Source organism: Lissotriton helveticus, chromosome 6 (assembly GCF_964261635.1).
Source record: "Lissotriton helveticus chromosome 6, aLisHel1.1, whole genome shotgun sequence".
Classification (NCBI taxonomy): Eukaryota; Metazoa; Chordata; class Amphibia; order Caudata; family Salamandridae; genus Lissotriton; species Lissotriton helveticus.
The window spans coordinates 142,988,702-143,001,604 of NC_136067.1; the positions used below are offsets into that span (position 1 = coordinate 142,988,702).

The 12,903-nt window shown below is 44.0% G+C and overlaps 1 protein-coding gene across 2 annotated transcripts in view; it reads right to left on the reverse strand.

Moving 5' to 3' along the window:
* Window positions 1–8,255: 8,255 nt before the first annotated feature.
* The window catches only part of LOC144762339 (uncharacterized), a 539,245-nt gene continuing 534,597 nt past the window's right edge, over window positions 8,256–12,903 (reverse strand). For both annotated transcript variants that reach the window (XM_078647501.1, XM_078647500.1), the window contains exon 5: window positions 8,256–9,166. In XM_078647501.1, the coding sequence (XP_078503627.1) occupies window positions 9,038–9,166 (129 nt within the window). In that variant the 3' untranslated portion in view covers window positions 8,256–9,037. The remainder of the gene's footprint in view (window positions 9,167–12,903) is intronic.

A 12,903-nucleotide genomic window follows, 5' to 3' on the forward strand; every position in this document is an offset into this window, starting at 1 on the left:
GCGATCACCACACTACCTCATCCCAAGGAGCCCAGACCATATTCAGTGTCACCGAAAGATTCATTGGAGAAGGAACTCTGCAGACATGCGGACACATCAAATACACTCTCAGTGACCTACAGCAAGGGGGTTACACCTCTATCCTGATTGCAAATAAAATACATCCTTGCAACTCTGCTATGGGGTATCACCATAGCAGTCTATCTCAATGCACAGAAGATGGTCAAACTGATGTCATCTGTTAACTGAGTGGCATCCTCGGTGTCTGAGAGAGACCAGGAACTATCTTGTACCTGGAGACCCGGAAGTCATATTTTACAGTGATTGGTTCTGGCTCATGAATTCAAGGCGAAGGTGCTGGCTGCCCCTGCCCTCACACCGGATCATAATGGACATTTCCAACTTGACAATACGTTCGACGTGGTCTTTCAACAGTTTTATTAGGACCTCTAATTTAATGTTGTGAAATGGCATAACAAGATCTGTTTAGGCCATGCGATCAAAAAGACTAAGGCCCATATTGATAAACATTTAACGCAGTGCAACACAGCAAGACAACTTGATGAGCTGCGTCCAATGGAAAGGACAGGAGTGCGCTAGATCCACAATCTGGCATATTCATCTCTCCTTGCACTGGCGCACTTGCGGCTGCCTAGCGCCAAATCAGGCACCCTTGCGCCATGGTTCAAGAGCGCCTGCGTTGCAGGCAGGATTGTTTTTGTGTAGGAAAGGAGACCTTCCTGCAGAAAAACAATCCTTAGAGGCGTTTTCCTCTTTTTAAGTGTGCTGCACAATGCTCCCTGTTGCGCCTCCATCAGGAGGCGGACAATTTAATGCATTCCCAGGTTAACCAGTTTTGGTAAATCGGGGAATCCATCACACCAAGAGATCTGGTAATCCACCAAAGTGCACCACGCATGTAATGCCTTCCCGGTGTAGAGTAGCACCAGGACTTGCACTGCCTTGGGTTACTCCTTTTTACCAAGCAATGCAGGGCAACACAAGGTGGCGTTGCATGGCTTAGTAAATCCGAATTAAGCATTGTGTGGCGACACCATGCGCACCAAGCGCAACGCAATCCTTTGATAAATCTGGGCCTGAATATGAGGACTGCACGCATGGAGCACATGTATAGGAGTGGACCTATGAATAGGATTCATATAGGATTTGTGCCTTTGGCATGAGACAATAAGAAAATAGAGGACGTACAGTTGAATATCAACCACTTCATCTAGCAAGCCCAAACATTCTCATTGATGCAGAGGGGAGGAGAGACAGACTGCACTCCAAGCAGGGTTGGGTCTTCTTCTTTAAGAGTTATAGAACGCATTTGCTACACCCTTAACAGACAGAAATCATAACCATCCCTTACTACGCACAACAGGACTTGGAGTGCTTCAACGGCACACTACATGGCATGACATGGAGTAAGAATGCTGCTTATGTATTCACACCTACAAATATACTAGGAAATATGCCAAATAATTTACTATTTATACATGGGAGTAAAACCGGTCTACTCATCTGCTTTGACAATATCCATAGTAATAGCATCAGGGCTCGAGTCGGGGTACCACACGGGTGGACGGCGTCCCCCCCACTTATTTTACCGGGAGCTCGATAACTGGAGCAAATGGAGCCACACATTCACTCTTTGGCTTCTCTGGGGCGGGATCGGAGCTCATTTAGAACGCTTCTCAAGCGCTGGCTTCTCTGATGCAATCGCATCTAAGGGGTGAGCGAGGGGAGGCAATGAGTCTGATGGTGCAAGCCACCTTTCGTGACGTCACTTCCTGTCGTGGCGTCAGCGTCCCCCCAGTTCTTTTTTTAGGACTTGTGCCCTGAATAGCACAGAGGCACAACTGAAGCAAATAAAGATGTAAAACGATGAAGCATACCAGCTGATCACTGCCACTACTACCAATAACTATGTGAAAAGCAAGGCCCAACATTAGGGTGAAGGAACAGGAAACATGTCCTTATAACAGGCTATGACCGTAGAGGAAGAACAAGACGGATTCCACTAGGATTACAAGCCCATCTTGTAGTTGCAAGTCATCCCAGTGTACAAGCTTCACAGGCAAGGTGACCCTGAAGTGCCAAGATTCTGCAGAATCCAGAGGAAGAACGCTAAGCAGGAGGGCTCCTACGTTTAACAGAACATAACCCACACACCCGAATGTGTGTATTTCATATCTGAATGCAATGTGAGGAGTATATTCAGAGAAGGTGGGCCAGACCTACCAGGATCCCTGCCATTACAGTCAGCTGCAGTGAAGCGGCCCACTACTGAACTGTTGCTAAGAGAAAACAGAGTCATTGGCATCCCCCGTGGTGTTGCACTATTCGTTGCCTCCCCAAAGTTGGAGTGCCTGTTGCTTTGTCCCGAATATGCTTTTTTTCCGTTTGGTTTGGGCTATACGTCTCGCTTTGCTCAATAGGTGTTCATAGTGCGAGTTGTAGTTTTCCCTTTCAGGGACTGTGCTCATTTCTTTGGCCAGAGCTTGTCCATCCTTCTGTAGGACATTATTGTTGGATTGAGGAACAATCTATTTACACATTCAACACACGCCTGGGGAAGCCCTGCACCTCACCCCCTGAAAGGACTACATTCTCTATTCCTTTCTCCTCAATTCAAGATATTTATCCCTCGATGGGTCCAAGCCTTCAGGAGGATGGAGACGCAGAGACTAATGCTTGCCCCACGAAACATGCAAATACAGCTATAGCATTCTACATTTTTTTCACCACAGCAATGTTTGTGCACTCTAGGGCAGGAGGCTCTCTAGGAGTGACAAAAATGTTTCCCGAGCCAATTTTTTGGGCATGACACACAAACGTAAATTTGGAGTAAACATTCAACAGAATTTACCTTGCTTGCTCCGCACAGGAATACACCAAGCGATTCTTAGTGGGTGTAAATGGTTTTATGAGTTCAGACATCTCCACCATGGGTGCGAAGAAATCCACAATCTTAAATCCCAGTCACGTTGTTGGAAAAGGGCGTTCCAAGGCATGGCTTTGCCTTGGACGTTAGGAAAGGGTCCACAAACAGGTACTTTTGTGGGCATGCCCAAACCATGATTCAATCCTTCCTCAGCCTTGGAATGGTCCGAGATTTACTCCAGTCTAATGCTGGAGTAATTCAGTTTCAGGATGGGAAGGTGGCTGGATTGCCACTACATTTGCCGGGGGTGTAGGAGATGGGCTTTCGCCACTGGAAAAAATTCTTTCCTCTTGGAGAGAAAAATAAAATCCTGCATTTTCATAGGAGGCTCCAGTCATCCTGTGTGGGCTTCACCTTAATGGAGATCTTCCACTGTGGAATAGGACCCGGCAGGAAGAGTCACCTGACATTCCAAATAGTCCATGAAGAACTGTTGCAACTTTCAGGTGTACTGTTGAGAATATTGGTGAATACCAAAAAGGTTATCTGCACCCGCAAAGAAGTAAACAGTTATCTGCACCCACAAAGATGTAAACGGTTATATGCACCCGCAAAGATGTAAACCCAAGGATGCAGATTTATGCAACAAACTGCTTTATCACCAAAACATTGTTCTCATTTTTTTAAATTTATGGTTTTTAATTTTGCTACTCTGTCTCTCTACAATAGAATAGATTTATTGGTGACACTGTGATTAAGCACAAGTAATTCAAGGTCGTGGTCACAATTGAAATATCAATACTTGATCTTTCCTGCCATAACCATGCTTCTTTTTCACACATCGCAGAATCACCTTTTTCTTTGGTTATATTTGTCCAGAAGATGGCCCCATTATCATCATTCTAGGGTCAAAACATGTCAATGTTGTCTTCCATGCATGTGAGTGGATAATGTTATAGGATTAAGATTTTACAGCAAAAAGACATTTGTGGAGATATGGGATTTACAATATCACACAGCAGTCATTCCCTGGGGCATTAAGTGTTTCAAGGATTAAGCAGCACCATAAATAGAAACGGGTCAGGCACTGAAGAGCATTTCAGCTTCATGTAAAGACTAGAATATGACACTCATCCCGTTGGTAAACACATCTTTCCATCTACTCTTCGATAGAGAAGTGTGCCTGCTGCTGTACTGGTTAGCACCAAACTACCCGTAGAGGGTAATCTCCCTGAAGACAATTACCTGGTCAACACATGCATATCTAGTACTCGAGGAGAAAAAGTCTGCAGGTGAAACGCACAGGAGTCTTCCCCCATACACACTACAAAGAATGCTCCCACTTTTAGAGCACCCAATGGTACTCTGCCATCACACTCATCTGAGAGGGATGAGGGATGATGGAGATGTGCTGTCAACACAATTATAGGTCTATGTCCAGTAGTTCTCCTTTGACTTTACAACAGACTGCTTTAGCTGTCGTCAAGAGAGCTCCTCATCAATACCTCAAAAATTAGTATCAAGAAGTATAGACAGAGAGTGAGCTTTGGATTAGCCATCTTCAGTCAATGAATTTCATGTGTTTTTCTTGGTTCCATTGTTTGGAAGGCCATGACATTTTGAGGATGGTTACATCAAGAAGTCCTTTTGTTAAACTGCAGATGCAACAAGTCCTTTAGGTTGGAACTGGGTCCCAGAGTATGTTCTTTGATGTATTTACTTTACTGTCACAATTACATTTTAATTTGTAATTAATTGCTTTACTGCTTGCTGTATGGATGCCCATCATAAGATAAGGTCACTGTGCATTCTGCTAATCACTCTTGAGCATTCAGTGTTGACCGTTAGCAGTCATGGTAGCATCTTGTGGATTTAATATTGTTCATTCACAAACTAAAGATGTGTGCATATATTGCCTTCTTCAAGGGGCAACAAAAATGCTGTCCCTTTGCCAAACCTATAGTAGCACGTTTGTGCTTCTCAATAACAATGCTATGTTTATAAGCTAGAAGTCTAGTACAAACATGTAATTACCAGACAAAAAAAGATATGTCCTACCATACCAAACCTACCTAGGCAAACCTGCCATACCAATCAAAACTACTACCATCCCTACCTACCAGATCTAACTTTCCATACCTAACCTATCATATCATGTCTACCTACCTTACCAAACCTGCCAAACAAATCAAAACTGTTAAACCTGCCTTAGCTACTTCTGTCATACCTAGCATACAATACCTATCTACATCTACCCATCATACCTGCCATACTTAACCTACTTTGACCAAAATAACTGGTGTACCATTCATCCACACCCAACATAATGCCTATACCTAATCTACCATACCAACCTGCCATACCTACCACACCTAATCTATCATACCTATGTTACTACCATTCATACTGTCCATATACACAGTGCCTATTTAACTACCACTCCTACCATACTTAAACTACTTTATCTAACCACTAGCAGCCCGTCCCGACGTTGTCCGGGTATGAATTGCTGCCGGCCAGTGGTAGATTGTTTTGTAGGATTTCGTTTTGATAGCATTTCTTATCTGTGACAGGCCTGTGAAACGCTCTGATTCGACAACATGGCATGAGCACAATTTACATTACAGAAGAACACATTCATTTGTGGTAGGCACAGGGAGACAAAGCGATTTGCCTGGAATCACAGGATGTTGAACTGATGCCGAGATTCGAACGTAGCTCCCCAGCTCTTAAGTTCGCAATTCTAGAACTTGTGGCGGGAGGTGTGTCTAAAAGTGTATGTCGGTGCTGGCCATCAATGAGAGAGACCTGTGCATTTTTCAAATGGGTGGTGAAAAAATATGAGTATGTTGCTGGAGATGTGGGCCGCCGTGCCACCAATGTACTTACCGGGGGAGGGTAAACACCCATTATTCCGCAACTTTCTTTCCGCATACCATCACTCGGCATACTTTCATTACGAAAGTACCATGACTCCGCAATGGCATTATAACGCATGGCATTACATTTTATATGCTTTTACCACGCATACATTTACAACGAAATTCGGTGTAAATGCATGAATGGTAAAAGCATGTTTTTTTTTATATTTGGATAAGGTAAGTATGGGTATAGGGGTATATGTTTTGAGGTACTGAGGTATATGTTTTGAGGTGTTTGGGTATTTTAAGGGTTCAGATATAGTTTTGGGGTACAGGGGTCGTTTTAGGGTTTAGAGATAGGTATGGGTTTTGGGGTACAGGGGTATTTTTAGGGTTCAGGGCTAGGTTTGGGGTATAGGGGTATTTTAAGGGTTCAGGGGTAGGTTTGGGTTTTGGGGTACAGGGTATTTTAAGAGTTCAGGGCTAGGTTTGGGTTTTGAGGTACAGGGGTATTTTAGGGTTATGGGGTAGGTTTGGGGTACAGGGTTATTTCTAGGGTTCAGGGCTAGGTTTGGGTTTTGGGGTACAGGGGTATTTTTAGGGTTCAGGGGTAGGTTTTGGGGTACAGGGGTATTTTAAGGGCTCAGGGCTAGGTTTGGGTTTTGGGGTACAGGGGTATTTTAGGGTTCAGGGTTGGTTTTAGGGTACAGTGGTATTTTTAGGGTTCAGGGCTAGGTTTGGGTTTTGGGGTACAGGGTATATTTATAGTGTTAAGATGGGTTAGTGTTCAAGGGTGTTGGGGTATTTTAAGGAGTAAGGGTGGGTTATGATTATGGGGTGCAGGGGTATTTAAAGGGAGCAGGGTGGGATTAGCACACTATATGAGACATGGCATGAAGGGCGGAACGTACCACACGCCCCGAGCGTTTGTCACGTTGTCACGCCCCAAGCACACGCCCACAGCACAACACAGACACGCCCACAAGGGACTACTTTGCTGGCACGGTTCTTTTACCTTTTAAATGTATATGGTGGGCGGCTGCATAGCCTATGTCCTTCTGCTGCAACTGCCCTTTCCAACGCTGTATTGGGTGTTGTGATTGGTGCTGTGGTTCCTGAGATTACCCGCCTCAAAGGTTTGGGCTCTCTCTTTATTATATTAGTATAGATAACGGACCTTCCATACCTACCAAGCCTCATTTTGATACCTAACCTCCAGTACCTCACAAACGTATGTATCCGACCTACCTACTCTACCTATCAGAACATGCCTAACAACGCTATCATACAAGCCTATCTATCACACGTGCCTACAAAGGATACCACACTAAACGTAACATTGCCTACACATCATACCTACTTATTTATCACTTATTTTAATATGCCTGCCTACCATACCTACTTATGACAACCATACAAACAGACCTGCCATACTTACAGTGCTTCACCTACCATAACCTATCAAGCTACCTGAAAAAACTTATGACTACCTTAAAAACTTCCATGCCAACCTACCATACCTAACCCATGGGCTTTACACAACCTAAAACATGCCTAACAATCCTCTGTGCCTACTTACCATATTTACTTACCTACCTTGGGTACCTACCATTCCCATCTTCCATACTTGACCTAATTTATCTACCACAACTAAACTAACACTTTTTCCATGCCTACCATGCCAACTTACCACACGGAACATATGAACCTACCACACATACAAACCTAAATACCATACCTACTTAACTACAATATACCTACAATAACTATCATACATATGTACCTACAGTACCTTACCTATCACACTATAGACCTCTCCCCACCCCAGGAGTGAGTGTATCAGACACATGCAACGCAGTGGTGGTTTTTGTGAAAAGTGCATGATCTGCCTATGATGCCTTTAATAACAGCTTGAAGTCTGACATAGTGCTCCCGAAAGCACATGCATCTAACTCGAAAGACCGCTAGAAAACACCTAACAAGCTGTAGCCTAAATCAGGAAAGTACGGATTACAGCTTCATGAAAATGTGAATGCCATTACTTGTTTTAAAACAGACACTCCTACTGGCTTTGCCAATGCTGGTTTGTCAGTCATCTTTTGCTTCCATCTATTTGTGTCACATATATACCTGATGTGTTTGTTTTATGGATGGCATAATTAAGTCACTACTGCCCATTACCAAATTTCTTTAGAGAATGGGTTATGATGTGGCTTGTTTTGTTACTTGCTACTCTGTACAGAGCTATGATGCTTGGCAGTGCTTGGTCTACACTTTACAAAGCCCGATCAATAAATGAATGAAGCGGTGTTCTATCAATGTAGGCATGACCGCGGACCAGGAATAATTGAATGTGGAACGACTGGGGACCTCAGAAAATTGAATGTGGACCACGGATAACTTAATGTGGAATGACTGTTGACCACAGATAATTAAATGTGGAGCATTAAAGTCTAAAAGGGGATAAAAAAACACCAACAACAAAACAAAGACACTATCCAAAAATCTTCTTGAAATGATTTTATTTGCATACACCCAAAGCACAATTTCCAGTACGTGCAGAGAATGTTAGCTGGACTTGTAGCTAAGTTCATATAAGTTTTTGTCTCTTTTTGTATTTATAGAGGACAGCCCACTCACCGACAGACACTGTGATGCCTTTAGACAAGCGCATAGGAAAAATAAACCATAACGTTACAAAAATATGTGTAGAAAAATAGCGGTTGCTGCAGCCGTCAGTGAGCACAGCTCCGGTGCTTCTAACATTCATGGGCTGAAACCAGAAGCGGATTATTTATCAGTCACTAGTCGAACATTCTGCTTCACTGGAATCAAAGAGGCTTCGTCTAGATGTGCACAGATCCTTCGAGTTGATCATGTAGTAGTCTTGCGTTTTGGTGCAGGTCTGAGAACACCAGATAGTAGTCATACTGTTCACAAGCCAGAAGCCCCATCCACAAAGAAGGGCACATTGGCCCACTCTGCTCACCTTGTCCACTGTGGGGCATAGCATCCCCTTCGCGACAGTCCTTCTCATATCTCTTCACACACCACCTCACCTGCCGGATAGTCCTACCACACTCTGTACACCTGAACTACATAGGCTTGTACATTCGCTGCTTCTCTCTAACCATTCCTGGGAATACGCTTAAGTTGGTCTCGTAGTAGTAGTAATAATGAGAGTCTAAGAAAAAGCTATTCTGGGGCGAGAAGCTCCTTATTGCGGTTAGCGGATGTCCCTGCTGGTGGTGGTGGTCGGTGGGTCCTGAGGTTATAGCCTGGATCTCCTTCAGTAGGCACATGATGGTTCTTCGAGAGGGGCTTTGGGGCTCAGAGGTTTCACAGTGCTGAGGGAGCGAAACGCGAAGATGGACGGGTCGTAGACGTAGTGAGGAGGCTGCCGACTGCCGTTAATATTCTAGGGGTTAAAAGAGAATACAAAAAGGTGAGATCAGTTCAATTTACTAAAAACAAGTACACTTTGCTACTAATAAACAAAGAATGTTAGTCTGATACGGATATAACAGCCATTGACAAACACAATAGGTTTTACTTCATGGGTTATTGCTTCGGTGTTATGGTTATGAAGTTCAAAATGGTGCTTCCTTGCTGTAAGATTTTATGACTAATAACCTGTAGTCTCCTGCTTTTCTTTGTTCACATGTTAATAGTACATAAATATATTCAGAGACTTATATAAACACGTATTCAATGCAGACAAACTTTAAACTTCAATTTAGCAAATGTCGTGTGCTGCAATACTAGAACTCTTTTTGACAGATGTAGTAATACGGTGTTCACAAAATGCTTCCTTTATTTGCATATCAACGTTTTGCAACCTCTGTGTTTTTACCGCAGCCTATTTCCTTTGACACAATGGGGCTGCTAAAAAAATAAAAACTTTAGTGAGAAGCTGCCACTCCAGTTTACCAAAACGATTCAAAAGGGGGTGGTGATGGACAGAGTATCTGAATTAAGCAGAACACTCCTACCCAGTCAAAAGATCAGGGCTTGATCCATCACCGTTTTTTAGCTCACTGCACCATCCCAGTTCAGAACCTGGCTACATGCAAATTAGTCTGACCCTGGCCCAGTGCATCATGGGAACAGGGCAGACCAAACTACCAAGCCAATTCTTTACTGGAAAGGAAACAAGCTTCCGGGGGCCGGTTTCTGGCATTACAGCCGTCTTCGGCCCGGCTTGCTTGGATCCTGATGGTGCAGTGAGCAAGGGACTCACATCTGAGCATACCCTTCCACACTTGTGGTGGCCAAAACGATTCAAAAGGGGGTGGTGATGGACAGAGTATCTGAATTAAGCAGAACACTCCTACCCAGTCAAAAGATCAGGGCTTGATCCATCACCGTTTTTTAGCTCACTGCACCATCCCAGTTCAGAACCTTGCTACATGCAAATTAGTCTGACCCTGGCCCAGTGCATCATGGGAACAGGGCAGACCAAACTACCAAGCCAATTCTTTACTGGAAAGGAAACAAGCTTCCGGGGTCCGGTTTCTGGCATTACAGCCGTCTTCGGCCCGGCTTGCTTGAATCCTGATGGTGCAGTGAGCAAGGGTCTCACATCTGAGCAAATCCAGTTTACCAGAGGGGACCTAATTTATTTTGCAGATAAGAGCCACCCCAATTTGGGAGTCGGTAATTATCAATGGTGTGTGGCCAAAATTCTGGTTGCTAACAATGCATATATATGGATCCAAATCGTGGTTTGGAAGGGATGCCCACGACATGATGCCCCTTCCTAATTGTGAATCGGTGTCCATTCATAAACCTATTTTTAGGAGGTGGTAAAACACTACTGCTTAGTACATTCAAAATACCTTTTTAGCAGTCAGAAACACTTAGGTTTTGTAAATGAGTGTTTGTGACCGCTGAAAAGTTTTGTACATCTGGCCATTAGGTTCTGTGGTACTGAAAATAGTTAATGTACGTTTCTACATTGGTGAGAGTTTATTTAATAACTACAGGCTTTGCAGCATGTCAGTGATTTAAAAAAATGAGTCTCCATTTTATCACTTTGAAAGGAAACATGCAGAACATAATCCTGTTCCCTTATTTCTAATCCTTCCAGTGCAACCACACTAAAATGGAGTAAGTAGAAGAAAGTGTTCCAGAACTATGCAAGAGTGGAGCACATTTAGGGGTAGTGCGTAAGTGACAGCTGTTTAAGGCATGACGTTTTGGAGAATTTGTCTGATCTGGAACATGAGGCCTAAATAAATATATGTTTGTATTGAAGTAGTAGTTTTACACTACCTGCCCCACACAAGCACGATCCATGAAAGACACCATTTTGAGAAAACTATAGAGTGAATGAGAGAGGATAGAGAAATACAAAGTAAACCTGAGAAAGCTACCAGCTGTATGTGAATTTGCCGTATTGTATGATGAATGGATTACAGACCACATTTACTGCATTGTAACGAGAGAGTACGAGAAGAACTGTAGAAGGAGGATGAACCTCCATTAAGTGAAGTGTTCCTTGCGGCATACAGTGTGGAACACATGATGGGATGTGTGTGTGGCATCAAATGGGATAGTGTGGCAGTAGACCAGTGTATCTCAAACTGTGGGTCACGACCCACCCGATTTTTGGTGATTACAAATGTCCAAGCAATGAATAAAGATGCCTTTAAATTCTGTATTTATCTTGTACCGGTAAAGACACACTGTATAAGTGTTTTGAAATGTATGGTGGACTGCATGGATTTGAGCTTGCTGCAGGCAATGTTTGTTTTAATATCAAAGAAATCAACAGTACAAATTGGCCCACCAGATCATAAGAAAACAGGCCCACAAACAGCCCAAAAAATGGCCCACACAGTGGCCTGTCGGGCACTGCCCGATAGTCCTATAGGCCGGTCCGACCCTGCCGTCAAAAAGTGATGGATATCCAGTCTGCCATGTTGCAAGCGACATAGACTATAATGCACTTCTAATGCAGGGGATGTGGCCTCCACTCAGATTGTGATGGATCATTCCACCCTCAAACTCCAAATAAGGCCCTAGGTTTATATGTATAGAGTCCGGTCTTCTTTTTGTCTGTTCAGTTTCCTTCATTGAAATGTAGCCAATTTTTTTTTCTAATTTCTTCTTATATCTTTGTTCATTTGTGGCATCCACCTCAGTACAGAATTACAGAATTCTATCCTAGAGTGGACAGCTGTGAGCCAGGACTTTGACCTCTTGCAGTTGCTCTATGGAGAACCTGTGTCTGAGCAGGCAATAAATGGTACCCTCACTTCATCTCTGGGACCTATGTTCATTTTTCACACCAAAGTTCTAGAAAAACAACAAGAGTCCAGCTGAATTTTTAAAAAATGTGCAGCAAAAAATGAACATAAGTGTGACAAAGAATTGTGGGACCACTACAGAACGCTGAGCCGCCCATCCAATGAGCTCTTTGTCTGGGACCCGCCCGGGGCATGAACTAGAAGCGAAAAAAAAAAACTCCACAAGCAGAGAATGTCTGACCTCCCTTCCCCACAGACACTCGAGGGAGAGGGGGGTCACGCTGGGGGTCACTCCCCACAGCCTTTCAGGCCCCCGCTTCCGCTGAACGTCACTCCTTCCTTGAAGGGGCCACCTCTGAACTCAGGGGGCTGCACATGTGCCGAACTGCTGTTATTCAAACAAAACATCAACTTGACCTTTGGAGTGCAGGCCAAGGGCACGGGGCATCTTCGGTCTGAACCCTGAGCGGCAAATTAGCCAATGTTTGTCTCCCCAGCTGCTGGAGCCGGACCTTTGACCTGGCGGGGTCACGGCCGGCATATGGCAGACACCGGAGAGACTCCGCTCTTCATGTGACATCAGCTTGTTCGAGGCCAAAGTCAAAATGACCTTTGCCCCGAAAGCTAGACGTCTCAACACTGCAAACTGTGTGGGAAATGACCCACTGCAAGTGTCATTTCCGCAAGGTGGCATAAAACACTCAGCAAATGAAGTCAGTGACACAACATGCAGCCACGCCCCTCAATCACCAGTCTTAATTGCGGGTGGTCCCGATTGTGCATCTTAAAGGGGGTTCGGTTTAAAACACTGGGGTTTAAAATCGAAATCTGGACTTCCTGCAGCGAAAAGGTGAGGGTGCCGGTCTGCTTTCGTTACATAGTTTTGTTGTTCAAAAAACTCAAG